This window comes from Engystomops pustulosus, chromosome 11 (genome assembly GCF_040894005.1).
Source record: "Engystomops pustulosus chromosome 11, aEngPut4.maternal, whole genome shotgun sequence".
Classification (NCBI taxonomy): domain Eukaryota; kingdom Metazoa; phylum Chordata; class Amphibia; order Anura; family Leptodactylidae; genus Engystomops; species Engystomops pustulosus.
This window is the reverse complement of record NC_092421.1, coordinates 25348151-25367549: the sequence shown is the minus strand read 5'-3', so window position 1 is coordinate 25367549 and position 19399 is coordinate 25348151. Positions and strand designations below refer to the sequence as shown.

Below are 19399 nucleotides of genomic sequence, written 5' to 3'. Positions count from 1 at the left end.
CACAGCCTGGCGGGTCTCCAGCAAGTGGTGTGTGCAAGAAATATGGAGGGAGAGGCTGAAGTACTTGTTTCTCCCTGGGGAAAACCCTGAGTGTTTCTAAGATAGGTCCCTGGGTAATGGATGGGGAAGCCCGTGGTGGTAGACAGCCGTATCCAGGGATCAGACAGAGGCAATGTTGTGCAAATCAACTCATGGTTCTTTATTGAACAACAGGTTGCAGGCAACGGGCCTAAACGGTCAAACGGCAGATTTAGATTCTGGCACTGGAGTGGTTGTGGAGAGTGGTCCGCAAGACAAAGACTCTCTTTTCACTCTGGGATTAAACCAGTTAAAACTGGACTAAGACCATGTGCACCCACTGCACAGGGGTTTTATACTCCCCCTAGTCAGGTGGTAGCAACTCTCCATTCACACTCTCCAGTTTACAATACAGCCACATAATTGGATAACACCTAACACCCATTTAACTATTGCCTTCCCAGGCAGAGGCTACAGCTGCAGATTACCTGACTTCTCGTGTATTATCCCTTGTGTGAGTTGCGCATGCTCACCACATGGATTCTGACAGGTAGAGGGCCTTATTTGCAACTAGCCCCTTGCCAACACGTTAGAAAGGTGTACGACTGCTCTCATAATCTCGGGGTGCGACAAAGGTACATTGGTTCTTGTGATCCATGGAGTTCCGATCATTGACATCCCCACCAATTAGCAAGTAAGGCATACAATTTTACCACTACACCACCACAAAGTCTCACATGTTATGTGTGAAATAGTTCCAAATATATTGTCACTTAAATCACAGCAGAACAGAACTGCAAAAATTTACTTAGACTTTCAGACACCAATGACCCTCAGTCATGAAGGGGTTAAGGAATCAGAACATATTATTGTGTGTTATGGGTTGTTGTTAGTGTATGCTTAGAAATCAGGCTCTGCAAGAAATGTAAAATGTGAATAACATTTTTCCCAGACAATCCCAGAGTTTTAAAAGACACAGGTAGGTGCCTGAGCTTTACTACTCTGTTAGAGTCCTACAATGGTATTTGAACTGCTATATTCTGCCTTCCATTTTCTTGAAAAAGTTCTGTTCTGCTTTGTACCCTACTTAGCCTTTATATTAAAATGTTATTCTATTAGCACTTATAAAAAACATAAAAAAGCTTAAAGGGCTTTTGGGGCATGCTTCTCTATTCTCCTTCCTGCAGTCTAAAAATATGATGTGGGATTAAGCCAAACCAGTATATCTATTCCAGAAGGAACAGACTCCCAACTGTAGACAGCAATGTTTCAACCTGTTTGTGTCTCCTCAGTACAGTGTAGGGAACTGGATTGGCTGAGTGAGAGGCTATTGACTAGGGTCAGACAGTAGGTGTTCTCCTTATGGAGAGATTGCCAATTAAGGCCACCTGAAAGGCATGTGGAGACTTAAAGCCATAGATGCTCCACTATGGTCGAAACAGCGCCGTCTACAGTTGGGAGTCTGTTCCTTCTTGAATAGATATACTGGTTTGGCTTAATCCCACACCATATTTTTAGACTTCTTGTAGGTCATTCTTGGTGTTAAGGGGGCTGCCTTTCAAGGTATCAAAAGGAGGCATTGTTTTCCATGGTTTGCATACTGCCCAGAATTCCCTAGTGGAGCGCCTATGGCTTTAAGTCTCCACATGCCTTTCAGGTGGCCTTAACCCCTTCCCGACATTTGATATAATAGTACTGCGTCGCGGGAGGTGCGTTTCCGCAATTTACAGTACTATTGCGTCAAGCTGCGGGCGTTGGCTACATATTATAGCCAACACCGGTCTTTAACACCTGCGAACGGACCGCGGCGTGTAAGGGGCATTTAACGTGAATCGGACCCCTCGGGACGCTTACCGGGGGAATCTGCTGCTCCGAACGCAGACCCCGGGGACTGCCAATGCCCCAGGGCTGCGCGATCTTATTCCGGAGCTGGGTCCTGCCTTCTAGCAGGACCCGGATGTAATACATTGAGCATGCGCAGCATGCTCAGTGTCTTACATTACACAGTGCAATATATCTGTGTAAGCTGTATAAGAGCTTTAACAAGTGATCAGAAGATCACTTGTTCAAGCTTACATGTCAGTAAAAGTAAAAAAAAGTTTAAACTATAAATAAAGGTTTTTTTAAAACAAAAATAAATGATAAAAGAAAGTGAAATTCCCCCCAAACACCACATTTCCCTGTACACAAGTAATAATGTACAAAAACACTAAATCACAAAAAAACCCACTTATTTGGTATTGCTGCATCCGTAAAAATTTGTAAAATAAATCCTAATCATAATTGGACCCGCTCGGTGAATGTGGTTAAAAAAAAAAAAAAAACTTGCCAAAAATTTTCATTTTTTATCAAATTGCTTTACAAAAAATGTTCTAAAAATGATCCACAAAAGTTACAAGCACCACAATGATACCACTGAAAAGAACAACTTGTCACGCAAAAAATAAGCTCACAACCAGCTCTGTAAACCAAAAAATACTAAAGTTATGCCGCTGTAAAAATGGCAATACTAAAACAAATGCAATTTTTTTCTATTCTAGTTTTCCTTCAATAAAATTGGACAAATATAAACAAAACTATATAAATGAGGTATCACCGTAATCATAGTGATCCGTAGAATAAAGATAATAATAATAGAATAAAGCATTGTTATGCTACAGTGACACCCCCCCAAAAAATGCTAAAAATCCAAAACAAGAATTGATGATTTTATTTTTTCCTCCACACGTAAACAGTTAGTAAAATTGCTTCAATAAGCTAAAAACTCACTAAAATGAAGTTTTTTTTACAGTGCATCTTGTCTCGCAAAAAATAAGCCCCTATTTGTCTAAATTGCCAAAAAAATAAATAAAGATTGTATAGCCTATTCCCGACGCGCATTGTCCTAGAACGCTGCGGCGGGTAGTGACTCCCCAACACGGTTCAGACGCAGTGATCGGGACAAGATGGCGGCTGTTCCTGACAGCCATCCATCCTGCCCCATGGACCAGAAGGGTTACGTCCCCCAGCCCCCAATTCAGCCCCCTGCTATTGGCTCATTATTGCAGACCAGCCAGTAGCAGCAAATTTACTTATGACGTCAGTAATACCTATAACCATGTCTGTAGACACAGTGATCGGGTCAGGGTGGCCACCAATTTTGCCTTGCGGTCCACAGGGGTTTTGTAGCCCCCCCTCTATCCATGTTTGCCGCTATTGGCTGGTCGATTTGGTCCAGCTAATAACAGCAATATATTCGTCACAATGGGCATCACTAGGGTGAATAAGAGCAACTCTTACGAGGTGTTCCAATGTGCAGGTCCTGCCGTATCATTTCTCCGTTTTCAAGAGGAAGATATTAGGAAACTAATATTTGGACAAGAAGGGCAGGGACCCAGTACCTCTGGATTAGATGTTCCCGTGTTTTGCCAGGAGAGCATTTTCTTGGTGAATTCTGCTGCTTCTAAAGGAAGGACTCAATAAAGAGTCTGTTCCAAAAGAGGAGTTAGGATGGACACTATATACTACTAAGAGACCTGCGACAACTCCAGAGTGACAAAAGTTTAGTTGGTCCCCTGGTATATTCCACCTCCTTATACGCAACACATTCACAATTCACGCCCAACTTGTTGTGAATTCATTTCGGTAAAATGAATAATTGTAACAACTGTTAGGTCACATTGCTCCATATACCCCTCCCTTATTTCATTGCAGGATGTAGTTTGCAAACTAGTGGCACTTATGAGGTTTATGTTTTTTTATTTAGGTTTTCTATTTCCCCTCTAAGTCTCTGGATTTGTAAGCAGGTCCTTTATAATTCTCCAAGTTCTTTATTTATTTATTATAATAATTATTATTATTATTTATTTATATTCCAAGTGCTTTATCATTCTGGAGCCCTGCTGGGTTTTCTGGCTAGCATTTAGGATCACATGTTGGGTCTTTCTCGCATCAGGAAATATGGCTTCCTAGTCAGAGAGCTGATATTTTACAGTGGCACATAATGGGCATCACATAATGGGCACCATATAACGGGCGCCACATAATGGGCGCCACATAATGGGCACATCATAACAGGCACTGAACTTTCCAGAAATGATTGCAATTTCCATCTTGGGCTCCATTACACATCATATTTGGAAACCACCTGTATGTTCAAAATGTTCTTTTCACCACGTGTATTACACTACACCACATATTACACCTTGCTAAATTCCCCAAGGGGTGTACATTCAACAATTAGGGTCACTTTTTGGGTTTTCCTCTGTTTTGGTACCACTAGAGCTCTCCAAATGTATCCTGACACATGTGAAGGATTTCTGTCAAATTTGGCTTCTAAAATACAAACATCCCTCTTTTCCCGTACTGTGCGCCCATAAAGCATTTTATATGCACATGTGGGGTACTTCTACACTCGGGAGAAATAGTTTTATACCTTTTTTGGGGTTATTACATATTTTAGCCCTTGTGGCTTACAAAAATTAGGGGTAAAAGTGACATTTATAGGAAAATGTTCACCTTTTTAATTTTTAGGGCCTAATTGGATCATTCACCTGTAGGGGCAAATACATATATTACACATTGCGAAATTCTCTAAGGGGTGTGCGTTCAAAAAATTAGGGTCACTTTTCGGATTTTTATCTGTTTTATACCACTAGGGTTCTTCAAATGCATGTCAAACATTTCTTTCAAATTTGGCTTCTAAAAGGCAAACATCCCTCTTTCCTTCTACGGTATGCCCATACAACATTTTATATACACATATGGGGTACCTCTACACTCGAGAGAAATAGGTTTACACATTTTGAGGGGTTATTACTTTTTTTTTTATCCCTTGTGTCTTTAAAAAATTAGGGGTAAAATGACCTTTATAGGAAAATTTTCACCTTTTTCCTTTTTAGGTCCTAATTAGAGATGAGCGAACATGCTCGTCCGAGCTTGATGCTCGGTCGAGCATTAGGGTACTCGAAACTGCTCGTTACTCGGACGAATACTTCGCCCGCTCGAGAAAATGGCAGCTCCCGCCGTTTTGCTTTTTGGCGGCCAGAAACAGAGCCAATCACAAGCCAGGAGACTCTGCACTCCACCCAGCATGACGTGGTACCCTTACACGTCGATAGCAGTGGTTGGCTGGCCAGATCAGGTGACCCTGGGATAGACTAGCCGCTGGCCGCGCTGCTCGGATCATTCTGTCTCTGGATGCCGCTAGGGAGAGAGCTGCTGCTGGTCAGGGAAAGCGTTAGGGTGTTCTATTAGCTTACTGTTAGGCAGGAGTGATTCTCAAAGAACCCAACAGCCCTTCTTAGGGCTACAATAACGTTCTACTTTTTTTATTTTAATTTGCATCTTTTACCATTTTGTGAGGAATTAGCAGGGGGACTTGCTACCGTTGTGTTTAGCTCTTAGTGGCACACATATCCATAGCAAAGACCGAAGTGGCAAAATTCAGTAGGGGTTGGATTTCTATTAGGCAATAACTCAGTGTCATCTCATCTGGCATAGTAGTGTGCTTCCTTTGATACTTGGCTAGAAAATAGCCATAGGAGAATACAAACAGCTTCTTGAAGCCTACAGTAGCGTTCTATATATTTGATTTCTGGTTGATCTGCTGGTGGCTGTAGTTTCTGCAGTGCATGTACTTGCCAATTCTGAGCAATTTGTAGTGAGACTTGCGACCGCTGTGTTCTGCGCTTAGTGGCGCACATATCCATAGCAAAGGCCGAAGTGGGAAAATTCAGTAGGGGTTGGATTTCTATTAGGCAATAACTCGGTGTCATCTCATCTGGCATAGTAGTGTGCTTCCTTTGATACTTGGCTAGAAAATAGCCATAGGAGAATACAAACAGCTTCTTGAAGCCTACAGTAGCGTTCTATATATTTGATTTCTGGTTGATCTGCTGGTGGCTGTAGTTTCTGCAGTGCATGTACTTGCCAATTCTGAGCAATTTGTAGTGAGACTTGCGACCGCTGTGTTCTGCGCTTAGTGGCGCACATATCCATAGCAAAGGCCGAAGTGGGAAAATTCAGTAGGGGTTGGATTTCTATTAGGCAATAACTCGGTGTCATCTCATCTGGCATAGTAGTGTGCTTCCTTTGATACTTGGCTAGAAAATAGCCATAGGAGAATACAAACAGCTTCTTGAAGCCTACAGTAGCGTTCTATATATTTGATTTCTGGTTGATCTGCTGGTGGCTGTAGTTTCTGCAGTGCATGTACTTGCCAATTCTGAGCAATTTGTAGTGAGACTTGCGACCGCTGTGTTCTGCGCTTAGTGGCGCACATATCCATAGCAAAGGCCGAAGTGGCAAAATTCAGTAGGGGTTGGATTTCTATTAGGCAATAACTCAGTGTCATCTCATCTGGCATAGTAGTGTGCTTCCTTTGATACTTGGCTAGAAAATAGCCATAGCAATAGGATAGGATTGTTTGGTTTTAAAAACACAAAAAAAAAAAAAAAGTTATAACTCTCATTTTAAAAATGTTTAACCCGAGGGCTAGGGGTAGAGGACGAGGGCGGGGACGTGGGCGTCCAACTACTGCAGGGGTCAGAGGCCGTGGTCCTGGGCGGGGTGAGACACCACCTGCTGATGAGGGAGCAGGGGAACGCCGCAGAGCTACACTCCCTAGGTTCATGTCTGAAGTTACTGGGACTCGTGGTAGAGCACTGTTGAGGCCAGAACAGTGCGAACAGGTGATGTCGTGGATTGCTGACAATGCTTCGAGCAATTTGTCCACCACCAGTCAGTCTTCCACGCAGTCCACCCATGTCACCGAAATCCCCACTCCTCCAGCTCCTGCACCTCAGCCTCCTCCCCCCCAGTCTGCCCCCTCCCAGGAAAATTTGCCATTTGAACCGGCATACTCTGAGGAACTGTTTTCTGGACCCTTCCCACAGTCACAAACCACTTGTCCGGTTGCTGCTGAGCAATTTTCCGATGCCCAGGTTTTCCACCAGTCACAGTCTGTGGGTGATGATGACCTTCTTGACGTAGTGGAAGTGTGTAAAGAGGTGTCCGACGATGAGGAGACACGGTTGTCAGACAGTGGGGAAGTTGTTGTCAGGGCAGGAAGTCCGAGGGGGGAGCAGACTGAGGGATCGGAGGATGATGAGGTGACAGACCCAAGCTGGGTTGAGAGGCCGGGTGAACACAGTGCTTCTGAGACGGAGGAGAGTCCTCGACCTGAACAGGTTGGAAGAGGCAGTGGTGGGGCCAGACGGAGAGGCAGGGCCAGAGCTGGTGCATCAGCGCCACTGTCAACTAGTGAAGCTCCCGTGGTGAGGGCTCTTGCGGCGAGGGCTAGATCTTCAGAAGTGTGGAGGTTCTTTAAGGAAACACCGGATGACCGACGGACTGTGGTGTGCAACATTTGCCAAACCAGGCTCAGCAGGGGTTCCACCACTACTAGCTTAACTACCACCAGTATGCGCAGGCATATGAATGCTAAGCACCCCACTCAGTGGCAACAAGCCCGTTCACCTCCGGCCGTGCACACCACTGCTCCTTCCCCTGTGTCAGCTGCTAGTCAGCCCCCTGCCCAGGACCCTGGCACAAAAACCCCATCGTCGCCTCCACGATCCTCCACAGCATCCACCAGCGTTCAGCTCTCCATACCCCAGACGCTGGAGCGGAAACGCAAATATAGTGCAACCCACCCGCACGCCCAAGCCCTTAATGTGCACATCTCCAGATTGCTTAGCCTGGAGATGCTGCCCTATAGGCTAGTAGAGACCGAGGCCTTTCGCAACCTCATGGCGGCGGCCGCCCCTCGGTATTCGGTCCCCAGCCGCCACTACTTTTCCCGATGTGCCGTCCCAGCCCTGCACCAGCACGTGTCAGACAACATCATCCGTGCCCTGACCAACGCCGTTTCTGACAAGGTCCACCTGACCACGGACACGTGGACGAGTGCTGCCGGGCAGGGCCACTATATATCGCTGACGGCACATTGGGTTAACTTGGTGGAGGCTGGGACCGAGTCTGACCCTGGGGCTGCTCATATACTGCCGACGCCGAGGATTGCGGGGCCTACCTCGGTCCAGGTGTTTCAGGCCTACTATGCCTCCTCCTCCTCCCACCCCTCCTCCACCTCCTCCTCCGAACTACCATCCGTGGGCACGGCGCCATCAGTCGGTAGCTCTAGGCACAGCAGCAGTGCCGTCGCTAAGCGACAGCAGGCGGTGCTCAAACTGCTGAGCCTAGGCGACAAAAGGCACACCGCCCAAGAGCTATTACAGGGCATCACGGCGCAGACTGATCTGTGGCTGGCACCGCTGAACCTCAAGCCGGGAATGGTTGTGTGTGACAACGGCCGTAACCTGGTGGCGGCTCTGCAACTCGGCAGACTGACACATGTGCCATGCCTGGCCCATGTGTTAAATCTGATAGTGCAGCGTTTCCTCAAGACATACCCCAATCTGTCTGATTTGCTCACGAAGGTGCGCCGCATCTGTGCGCATTTCAGGAAGTCCAGCCCAGATGCTGCCACTCTCAGGGCAGCGCAGCGCCGCCTCCAACTGCCCGCTCACCGACTGTTGTGCGACGTGCCCACGAGGTGGAATTCAACACTGACCATGTTATCCAGAGTTTACCAGCAGCGCAGAGCGATTGTAGACTGCCAGATGTCAACTTCCACCAGAACTGGTAGTCAGGTCAGTCAGCTTCCTCAAGTCTACAATGAGGAGTGGACGTGGATGTCTGATATCTGTCAGGTGCTGAGTAACTTTGAGGAGTCAACACAGATGGTCAGTGGCGATGCCGCCATCATCAGCCTCACCATCCCGCTGCTTGGCCTGTTGAAAAACTCTCTGGTCAGCATGAAGTCGGAAGCTTTGCGCTCGTCACAAGAGACGGGGGAAGAATATTCCCTTGTTGATAGCCAAAGCACCCTGAGGTCTGTTTCTCAGCGCATATCGGAGGAGGTGGAGGTGGAGGAGGATGAGGAGGAAGAGGAGGAGAATGTTGGCGAGACACAAGAGGGGACCATTGTTGAGTCCTTCACTGTTCAGCGTGTATGGGCAGAAGAAGAGGAGTTGGAGGAGTTGGAGGAGGAGGAAATGGACAGTCAGGCCAGTGAGGGGAGTGAATTCTTACGCGTTGGTACTCTGGCGCATATGGCAGATTTCATGCTAGGCTGCCTATCCCGTGACCCTCGCGTTCAAAGAATTTATTCCAGCACCGATTACTGGGTGTTCACTCTCCTGGACCCACGGTACAAGCAAAATCTTTCCACTCTCATCCCTGCAGAGGAAAGGAGTGTGAGAATGCATGAATACCAGCAGGCCCTGGTGCACAAGCTGAAACAGTATTTCCCTTCTGACAGCGCTAGCGGCAGAGTGCGTAGTTCTGCGGGACAAGTAGCGAGGGAGAGTAGGCGAGCAGGCAGCTTGTCCAGCACTGGCAAGGGTACGCTTTACAAGGCTTTTGCCAGCTTTATGTCACCCCAGCAAGACACTGTCACCTGTCCCCAGTCTCGGCAGAGTAGGGCTGATCTTTACAGAAAGATGGTGAGGGAGTACGTAGCTGACCATACCATCGTCCTAAATGATCACACAGCTCCCTACAACTACTGGGTTTCAAAGCTGGACATGTGGCACGAACTGGCGCTGTACGCCTTGGAGGTTCTTGCCTGCCCTGCCGCTAGCGTCTTGTCCGAGCGGGTTTTCAGTGCAGCTGGTGGCAGCATCACCGATAAGCGTACACGCCTGTCGACTGACAGCGCTGACAGGCTGACGCTTATTAAAATGAATAAAGGCTGGATTTCTCAGAATTTCCAATCTCCACCAGGTGAAGGAAGCTCAACCTGAATAATTGATCCACTCCTCCTCCTCCTCCTCATTTTCCTCCTTCTCCTCCTCTTTGTACAGTAAAGCAGAGGAAAATGGCTATTTTTTGACAGGGCCCACTGGCTCTTGCTATAGTACTTCATGCATTTAATTTTTCTGGAGGGCCACCTACCCGGTCCTCTGTTTGAAACAATTTTTGTGAGTGCCACATACAGGCACTCAATCTATTCCATTTTTCTGGAGGGCCACCTACCCGGTCCTCTGTTTTAAAAAATTTTTGGGACTGCCACATACAGGCACTCAATCTATCCCATTTTACTGGAGGGCCACCTACCTGCTCCTCTGGTTTGAAACATTTTTGGGACTGCCACATACAGGCACTCAATCTATTCCATTTTACTGGAGGGCCACCTACCTGCTCCTCTGGTTTGAACAATTTTTGGGACTGCCACATACAGGCACTCAATCTATTCCATTTTACTGGAGGGCCACCTACCTGCTCCTCTGGTTTGAAACATTTTTGGGACTGCCACATACAGGCACTCAATCTATTCCATTTTACTGCAGGGCCACCTACCTGCTCCTCTGGTTTGAACAATTTTTGGGACTGCCACATACAGGCACTCAATCTATTCCATTTTACTGGAGGGCCACCTACCTGCTCCTCTGGTTTGAAGAATTTTTGGGACTGCCACATACAGGCACTCAATCTATTCCATTTTACTGGAGGGCCACCTACCTGCTCCTCTGGTTTGAAACATTTTTGGGACTGCCACATACAGGCACTCAATCTATCCCATTTTACTGGAGGGCCACCTACCTGCTCCTCTGGTTTGAAACATTTTTGGGACTGCCACATACAGGCACTCAATCTATTCCATTTTACTGCAGGGCCACCTACCTGCTCCTCTGGTTTGAACAATTTTTGGGACTGCCACATACAGGCACTCAATCTATTCCATTTTACTGGAGGGCCACCTACCTGCTCCTCTGGTTTGAAGAATTTTTGGGACTGCCACATACAGGCACTCAATCTATTCCATTTTACTGGAGGGCCACCTACCTGCTCCTCTGGTTTGAAACATTTTTGGGACTGCCACATACAGGCACTCAATCTATCCCATTTTACTGGAGGGCCACCTACCTGCTCCTCTGGTTTGAACAATTTTTGGGACTGCCACATACAGGCACTCAATCTATTCCATTTTACTGGAGGGCCACCTACCTGCTCCTCTGGTTTGAAACATTTTTGGGACTGCCACATACAGGCACTCAATCTATCCCATTTTACTGGAGGGCCACCTACCTGCTCCTCTGGTTTGAAAAATGTTTGGGACTGCCACATACAGGCACTATCCAAATTAAATTGTCTCCATAGCAGCCTCCACACGTTGTCTCCATTGCTACCTCCAAAAGTCGTCCATATAGCTGCCTCCATACATCGTCCCTTTATCAAACGAGGTGTGTCAGGCAGAAATTTGGGTTGTTTTCATGGATTCCACATCAAAGTTGTTAACTTTGTCGCCACCCTGCTGTGTTATCCACAAAATATACTGGCAAACTTTTACCATTTAGGGATATTATTTCAGCGCTTCTTGCGCATCTGTTTACATTCCCCTCACCCGGCATATCCTAAACTTATAAGAACGCTACTACACTTGATCTTATACAAAAGGTTCTTAGAAGTGCTGTTTGGGGAGTAGCCTAGAGACAGGGGCTTGGATTGGCGAAAGCTCGCCTGGCAGCGGAACGCCAGCTCCATGCGCATCATGCGCTTCTTGCGCATCTGTTTACATTCCCCTCACCCGCCATATCCCAAACTTATAAGAACGCTACTACACTTAACTTGGTGCAGGCTGGGACCGAGTCTGACCCTGGGGCTGGTCATATACTGCCGACGCAGAGAATTGCGGGGCCTACCTCGGTCCAGGTCTCAAAGGCCTACTATACCTCCTCCCACCCCTCCTCCACCTCCTCCTCCTCCGAATTACCATCCGTGGGCATGGCGCCATCAGTCGGTAGCTCTAGGCACAGCAGCAGTGCCGTCGCTAAGCGACAGCAGGCGGTGCTGAAACTGCTGAGCCTAGGCGATAAAAGGCACACCGCCCAAGAGCTATTACAGGGCATTCCACATCAAAGTTGTTAACTTTGTCGCCACCCTGCTGTGTAATCCACAAAATATACTTGCAAACTTTTACCATTTAGGGATATTATTTCAGCGCTTCTTGCGCATCTGTTTACATTCCCCTCACCCGCCATATCCTAAACTTATAAGAACGCTACTACACTTGATCTTATACAAAAGGTTCTTAGAAGTGCTGTTTGGGGAGTAGCCTATAGACAGGGGCTTGGATTGGCGAAAGCTCGCCTGGCAGCGGAGCGCCAGCTCCATGCCAAGATCCAACTAACATAGTTTTAACTGCAGCACCTTTAATCTACTACTAGTTCACTGCCTCCATACATGGTCCCCTTATCAAACGAGCTGTGTCAGGCAGAATTTTGGGTTGTTTTCATGGCTTCCATGTTAACTTTGTCGCCACCCTGCTGTGTAATCCACAAAATATACTGGCAAACTTTTATCATGTACCGATATTATTTGAGCGCTTCTTGCTCACCTCCTTTGGTTCCTCTCTGCCACCCATTGGTTTGAAGCCTGAGTCCATTTAGGGTATGTCGCCATGCCACTCTCTAGCCTTCCGCTGCTGCCGCTGCCTCTGCATGCCGTCCCCTATAGTGTCAGGGTCAATTATTGGATGTTTTAGATGCTATCTAGCTTCATTCTGTCACTCTGTCATGGCCATGCTGTTGCCCATAATTTTGGCATAATGGTGCGATTAGGCAGCCTCAGAGGCATCCATGCATGCTGCCCCTGCTGTTTCCTGTCCATTTCCGTGGTGTTTCCATCCTTTTCTGAGGTTCCCAGGTGTTTGGCCAAGCTTCCCTGTGCAGAGCCTTGGTCCCCTTGAAAAATGCTCGAGTCTCCCATTGACTTCAATGGGGTTCGTTATTCGAGACGAGCACTCGAGCATCGGGAAAAGTTCGTCTCGAATAACGAGTACCCGAGCATTTTAGTGTTCGCTCATCTCTAGTCCTAATTAAATCAAACACCTTTACAAACAAATACACATATTACACCTTGCTAAATTCTCTAAGGGGTGTGCTTTCCAAAATGGTGACACTTGTTGGGGTTCCCATCTGTTTTGGTACTACTATGGCTCTCTAAATGCATCCTGACACATGTAAAGGATGTCTGTCAAATTTGACTTCTAAAAGGCCAACGCTCCTCTTTCCCTTCTGAGCTTCACAGCGTACCCATACAACATTTTATTTGCATGTGTGGGGCAATTTTATGCTAGTACACATTTTTGGGGTTGTTTCATCTTTAATGCCTTATGGGATACAAAAATTAGCAATAAAAGTGACTTTTTGGGAAAATTTTCATCTTTTTCCTTTTAGGGACCTAATTGAAGCAAACACCTGTAGGGGCAAATTACACCTTGCTAAACTGTCCAAGGGGTGTACTTTCCAAAATGATGTCTCTTGTTGGGGCTTTACTCTGTTTTGGTACCATAAGGGCTCTCCAAATCCATCCTGACACATGAAAACTTTTTCAGCCATATTTGCCCTCCAAAAACGAAACAACGCTCTTTCCCTTCCAAGTGCCTCCTTGTGCCCTTACAGCAGGGTACAGTGACAAAATGGGTACTGGCATACTCATTTATTTTTCACCCTCATGAAACGCTCATAGGGTTAACAAAATTCCCAAAGGTTGTTTTGAATATTTTGAGGGGTGTAGTTTCTAAAATGGTGTTATTTGTGGGGGTTTTCTGTCATATGGGCCTTATAAATTCACTTCTAACTAAATTGACCCTCCAAAAGTTGATTTTGATGATTTTCGGGAAAATCTGAAAAATTCCACCTAAAGTTATAAGCCTCCTAAATAAAGGAAAAGATTTTTGAAAAATGATGGCAAGTTAAAGCAGACATATGGAAAATGTTAGTTATCAAGTTATTTTAGTGATATGACCAATGTCACGGGTGACCCCGCGATCCGTGTCTCGGATCGCGGGGGCACCTGTGTCCTGCTGTGCTGCGCAGCCCCTGGTCCGGTCCTGTGTCATGGGTGCCCCCGCGATCCATGTCGCAGATTCCTGAGTGTTTTCAGATGCCTCCTTGATTCCTGAGCGTTCCAGACTCCTCCGAGTTCCCGTGTTTCTGTGGTGTTCCCGTGTTCCTGTGGTGGTCCCGTAATCCTTTGGTGGTCCCGTAATCCTGTGGCGGTCCTGTAATCCTGTGACGGTCCTGTCCGGTTATCCTGTCCGGTTATCCTGTGGCGGTCCGGTTATCCTGTGGCGGTCCGGTTATCCTGTGCCTTCTGAGGTCCTGCCAGCCGGTCTTCCGAGGTCCTGCCAGCCGGTCTTCCGAGGTCCTGCCAGCCGTTCTTCCGAGGTCCTGCCAGCCGTTCTTCCGAGGTCCTGCCAGCCGTCCTTTAAAGGTCCTGCCAGCCATCCTTCCGAGGTCCTGCCATCTTGAGGTCCTGCCATCCCGAGGTCCTGCCTTCCCGTGGTCCTGCCTTCCCGTGGTCCTGCCGAAGACCAGGAATCCACTTAGACTCCGCTCCCGGGTTTCAGCTAGCATCGTTATCCCCTGCAGTGGTCCAGGGAGTCCACAGACTTTAGCCCCAGAGACTCTTCCCGCACCCCAGTGATCAGGCCATGGACTACAAGGTCTTGTAACGTGCTAAAGCCCTTCACTGTGCCAAGGACTCACGCCAGCTACTGGGTGACCTTCCCAGCCGTATTGGCCAGCAGTCGCAAGAAATTGCTGCCCAAAAAGAACTCCTGGACAAACTCACTGCTACCCTTCAAAGGATGATTGTCTCCCAACAGCAGGCTCCCGCGATTCCTCCTCCCGTTGCTCCAGTCACCCCGGCATATTTTTCAGCAGTAGACTTGGACACGAAGTTTTGATGCCTAAAAAATTTGATGGAAACCCCAATTTTTGCAGGAGCTTTGTTGCCCAGTGCTCGCTGCACTTCAAACTGATGTCCTCTCAGTCCACCACCGAACGCTCTAAATTGGCATTTGTTTTTTCTTTGCTCTCTGGAGAAGCGCTGGACTGGGCTTCTCCTCTATGGGATAGCGGTGACCCGGACATGGTTACCCATACCAAGTTCCTGGCAAAAATCCAGTCCAGGTTTGAACCACCTCAAGTTCGGCTACCTCGCCTGTCCTGCTTTGGTCCCGGTGTCTCCAGTGTCTCCACAGCCTCCCAGAGCTGCTCCAGCAGTGCCTCAGCAGCTTCCCAGAGCTGCTCCAGCGGCGTCTTAGCCCCGCAGCTTCCCAAAGCTGCTCCAGTGGTGCCTCAGCCTCCGCAGCTTCCCAGAGCTGCTCCAGCGGCGCTTCAGCCACCGCAGCTTCCCAGAGCTGCTCCGGCTTCTCCACAAGCTGCTCCAGTGTCTCTGCAGCTTCCCAGAGCTGCTCCGGCATCCCCACAAGCCGATCTAGTGTCTCCGCAGCTTCCCAGAGCTGCTCCGGCCTTCCCAGAGGCCGCTCCAGAGTCTCCTCCGCCCTTCCCAGAGGCCGCTCCAGAGTTTCTTCCGGCCTTCCCAGAGGCCGCTCTAGAGTCTCCATAAGGAGAACATCTACTGTCTGACACTGGAGGAACATGTGATGTTCCTGCCTTCCTGTGTACGCTTCCTTGACATAGCCTGTCCTCTGCTGAGAGTGTTTACAGCTGCGTCTCTGTGGTGCATCTTATAGTAAGAACTTGCATAACTAGTTCCTCACATAACTATGATGCTTGGACTGCACATGCCCATCTGAAGCAATAGTTCAGATGGTAGTTGTGTGTTATACTGTTTCTAACTCGAATTTAATTTTACCTGTAGACATATAATAATTTGGTTTTGTTTTTCAGTAGATGGAGAGATTTCGATTGAAAGTACCTGCAAATTATCATCTCTTGAAGGACTTATTGGTCGCTGCTGTAACACAAATGAGTCTATAAGGAATTGTGCAGCCATTCGCCTAAAAATATTAATCCAGGAAAATATAGTAAACCTCTGTAATGATGACAGTATACCACATGAAACCTTTGAAAAATGCATCAGAAGCTTGGTAGGGAAATACGATTCAATTATCTATATGAAGCTGTATTTCTGGATTTTAGTTGCAATATTTTGTAGAATATACAAATGTAGTGACTTACATTTGAAGAAGTACATGAAAACTCTGACATTAGCACAGTGTAAAATCAGCCAAAAACCACTTGATCGGCTTTGTCAACAATTGTACCTTAACCTTGCTGCTTCTCTACATGCCAAGATAAAGGTTTGGCCGAACAGACTGGACAATAACAAAGTTTACGTCAAGAAACTTGAAAATTGCCTCTCAAATATAGACATCAAATCACTACCCAACAAGAGAAAACCACCAAATGAAATGATCAAAGATTTAACCAGTCTCCCTCGGGACATGACGCACATTTTCATAGTAGCAATTGCTGCAAAGGTATGAAAGAAACAAATATTTACATTTAGGTGAGAGTGGAGAAGTTTCAGGAGGTCCATTTATAGAAAATATAGAGTGCAGGATGTGAAAATCCAGGCTTCAGCTCCAAAGCTAGATAAAACATTAAAAACTTATACAGCCAAAAAGGACAATAACATAGCAATGGTGAAAACGATGGCAGTATGGACAGACAGAAAGGCAGCATTCCTCCTACATATTTCGAACAATCCCGTACTTACCCATGATTCGAAAAGCTACATTTTACCATCAACAAACATACCAATTTAAAAGAAAGCTGTAGCTCCACCCTGAGTGATCACTTGACGAAACCACGTCATGAGGCATGGATGGAGTCACCTGCTTACATTAAAATTGTGAGTTGTAGACTACAAAACAAATACTCAGTATACTAGAAAACAAAAAAGTTTGAAGAATAAATACTGAGTATGCATATAAGCCGCACATTGGGGTTCATTTACTAAGGGTTTGAATCGCGCACTTTCGTTGGGTTTCCCGCCGATTTCCGATTTTTGCCGAATTGGCCCGGGATTTTGGTGCACCCAATCAGATTTTGCCGCATCGGCAACGGCTTTCACGCAACAGATATTGGGGGCCTGGCCGTCGGACAACCTGACAAATTCGGAAAAAACTCGGAATTTAAAAAAGAATTTGTGTCACAAGATCAGCACTCACATGCACCGGGACGAAGAAGGTGAACTCCGGCGGACCTCGGCGTAGCAGCAGCACCTGCTGGAGGGAGGCTGCCTTTTCCCCATACTGCCATGTATTGTTTTCACCATTGCTATGCTTTTATCCCTTTTGGCTGAATAAATTTTTTATGTCATTCGCATCCTGGACCGGCATTTGACTCCTATATTACTGCGATTTTATGGTGAAATTGTGGTTATGTTTTTTATGTAGCCTCATCTGCACAGATTACATTTATAGAAAAGGTGATCAATCAGCTGAGATTACTAAAATCACTATTCGCAATTAATTTATATTTCATTTTTCTAGCTTTTTCAAAAGAATTTCAAGCCAGCAAGTGTGTTCTTTTTCTCACAAATATTGAAAGGAATTGGGAGAAAGCACTGGGGAGTGTTTCTTGATGTGTTTGAAAGAATAACAGAGTACACTCATGAAACCCGTACAGAAGGTAATTGGTCTATTCCTAGGGAATATGCTTCTAAGTTGTTGAATATTTGATTATGCGCAATAGAAGTGTTATAAGGAGCGCTGGAGAGCTGTTAACTCAATCCATTGAGTATTTACTCATGCCGGAAACCCGCTGTAAACACCTGCAGTGTTTGCAGCAATTGTTGGTTGTCAACCATTCAAATGTCACATTCAACTATTTTGCCCCCGATTTTCTCCGCAGTACTGTCATGGGGGGGTATTGATAAGTTGACATTAGTCTAAGAGCTGCAAACTAAGCACCACTATAACAAACGGGTGAAGGTAGGCTGAAGCAGTATATAAATATTATACACAAGAAAAGAAGGCAGGACGCACAGAAGTCTTTCACCTTGAGTAATAATCCGAGCTTGTTCCATATCAGGTGGATGCAGAGGAGTTAACCCACTGAGAATGTCCATAATATTGTAGAAAAAAAGAATTTCCCGATACAATTTATCCTAGCAAGTCCATACTAGCAAGAAGCTATGCATTTTGGGATACACCCTTAGTCATGGTTAACTAAATATAATAAATATTATACTGCCAAACATTGCATTGTAGGAGCGGGTTACCCTTAAAAAATTGTAAAAACAAATTAAAAAAAAGATTCAAATTGTAATCAACCCTTTCTTACGCACACAAATAAACATTGCATATGGTGAATGACGTATTGTAAAAAATAGTGATCAAAAAGTCTTGCCGTTTCCAAATTGGTGTTCAATCTGCAAACAATGACAGCTTCCAGATCTCCTTGCAAAAGTTAGGGGTGTCAGAAAATAGTGAAGGTTCTTAAGGTATTAAAACATGGAAAAGCTACAAATTTCAATGAGCATACACACCTAAAGAATAAAGGAGGTGTGTCATATGGACCATACAAGTATGGAACAGCACAGCAGCGTTTTTCTATAATTTCACAAAATTTCAATGTCATTTACAGTTTTCTAGTACTTTGCAAAAAATATTAACTTTTTTTGGACCGCCCGCTGACGTCTAAAGTCTATAGACAAGCTCCCGGCTAGTGTCAGAGACATGCATACAATGGGGTTAGAAAACCAAGAAAGGAGCTGGCACGGTGCTATTAGGGAGAGGGTCCTCTGTTAGATTTAAAAATTAGTTATTCCATAAACTGTAAACGCGTTTTGGACGGAACACCCTTCTTCAAGTACAAATGGAAAGAGTTCTAAATATTATTAAAAAAGATACAAAATGAAAAAAAAATGTTTAAACTTTTATTAACTAGCTCTATTTATCCTGAAAAAAAAAACACTGCATCAAGGAGGAGTTAATTGGTGCCACTAGGGACTACAATTTTTAACACAGAAAACAAACCCAAGGGCAGCTCTGTAACAGAAGAATAGAACTAGCATGGCTTTTGTAAGGTGGGGAGTATGAAACTGAAATAAAATAAATCTAAATATTTAGTAATAGTATGGCACGCGTTGGCACAGATCGCAGGTGTTAACCCGTCCATCGCCGTCGAAAAGCTTGGTGAATATTGTTGCTCCCCGTGACATCATTGTGGGGTGGCAATTGGTCGCCTCGGGTCAAGGCGATTTGTACAATGTAATAAATGAGGAGGAAAATCCTCATATACTGCCAGCCAGGGGGTCTGAAAAAGTTATTAGCACCAGAAGATGGCAAAATAATAAAAAAAAAATTGTACAGGAGGTTTTAATTTTTGTAAATGTATGAAAACATTATAAAACCTATACAAATTTGGTATCCTCGTGATCGCACCGAGACCAAGGAATAAAGTAGACCTGTAATTTGGGGCGCACAGTGAAAGCCGTAATATCCAAGCCTACAAGAAAAAAAAGACCCATATGCATTTTTACACCAATAACACTGCATTTGGAATTTTTTTCCTGCTTGCCAGTACACGGCATGGAATATTAAATACCGTCACTATGAAGTGCAGAGAACAAGCCC

General features: G+C 45.8%; 1 protein-coding gene and 1 long non-coding RNA gene across 4 annotated transcripts in view; one reads left to right on the top strand and one right to left on the bottom strand.

Annotated features, from left to right (window-relative positions):
• LOC140106526 (uncharacterized) overlaps positions 1-19399 on the bottom strand; it is a 126658-nt gene that overhangs the window by 86878 nt on the left and 20381 nt on the right. The gene's annotated exons all lie outside the window — the stretch shown is intronic.
• LOC140106194 (uncharacterized) overlaps positions 1-19399 on the top strand; it is a 60271-nt gene that overhangs the window by 23134 nt on the left and 17738 nt on the right. For 2 of the 3 annotated variants that reach the window (XM_072130474.1, XM_072130475.1), the window contains exons 6-7: positions 15702-16294; positions 17312-17450. In XM_072130474.1, coding sequence (XP_071986575.1) covers positions 15702-16294; positions 17312-17450 — 732 coding nt within the window. The remainder of the gene's footprint in view (positions 1-15701; positions 16295-17311; positions 17451-19399) is intronic. The other variant, XM_072130476.1, reaches the window with a different exon arrangement.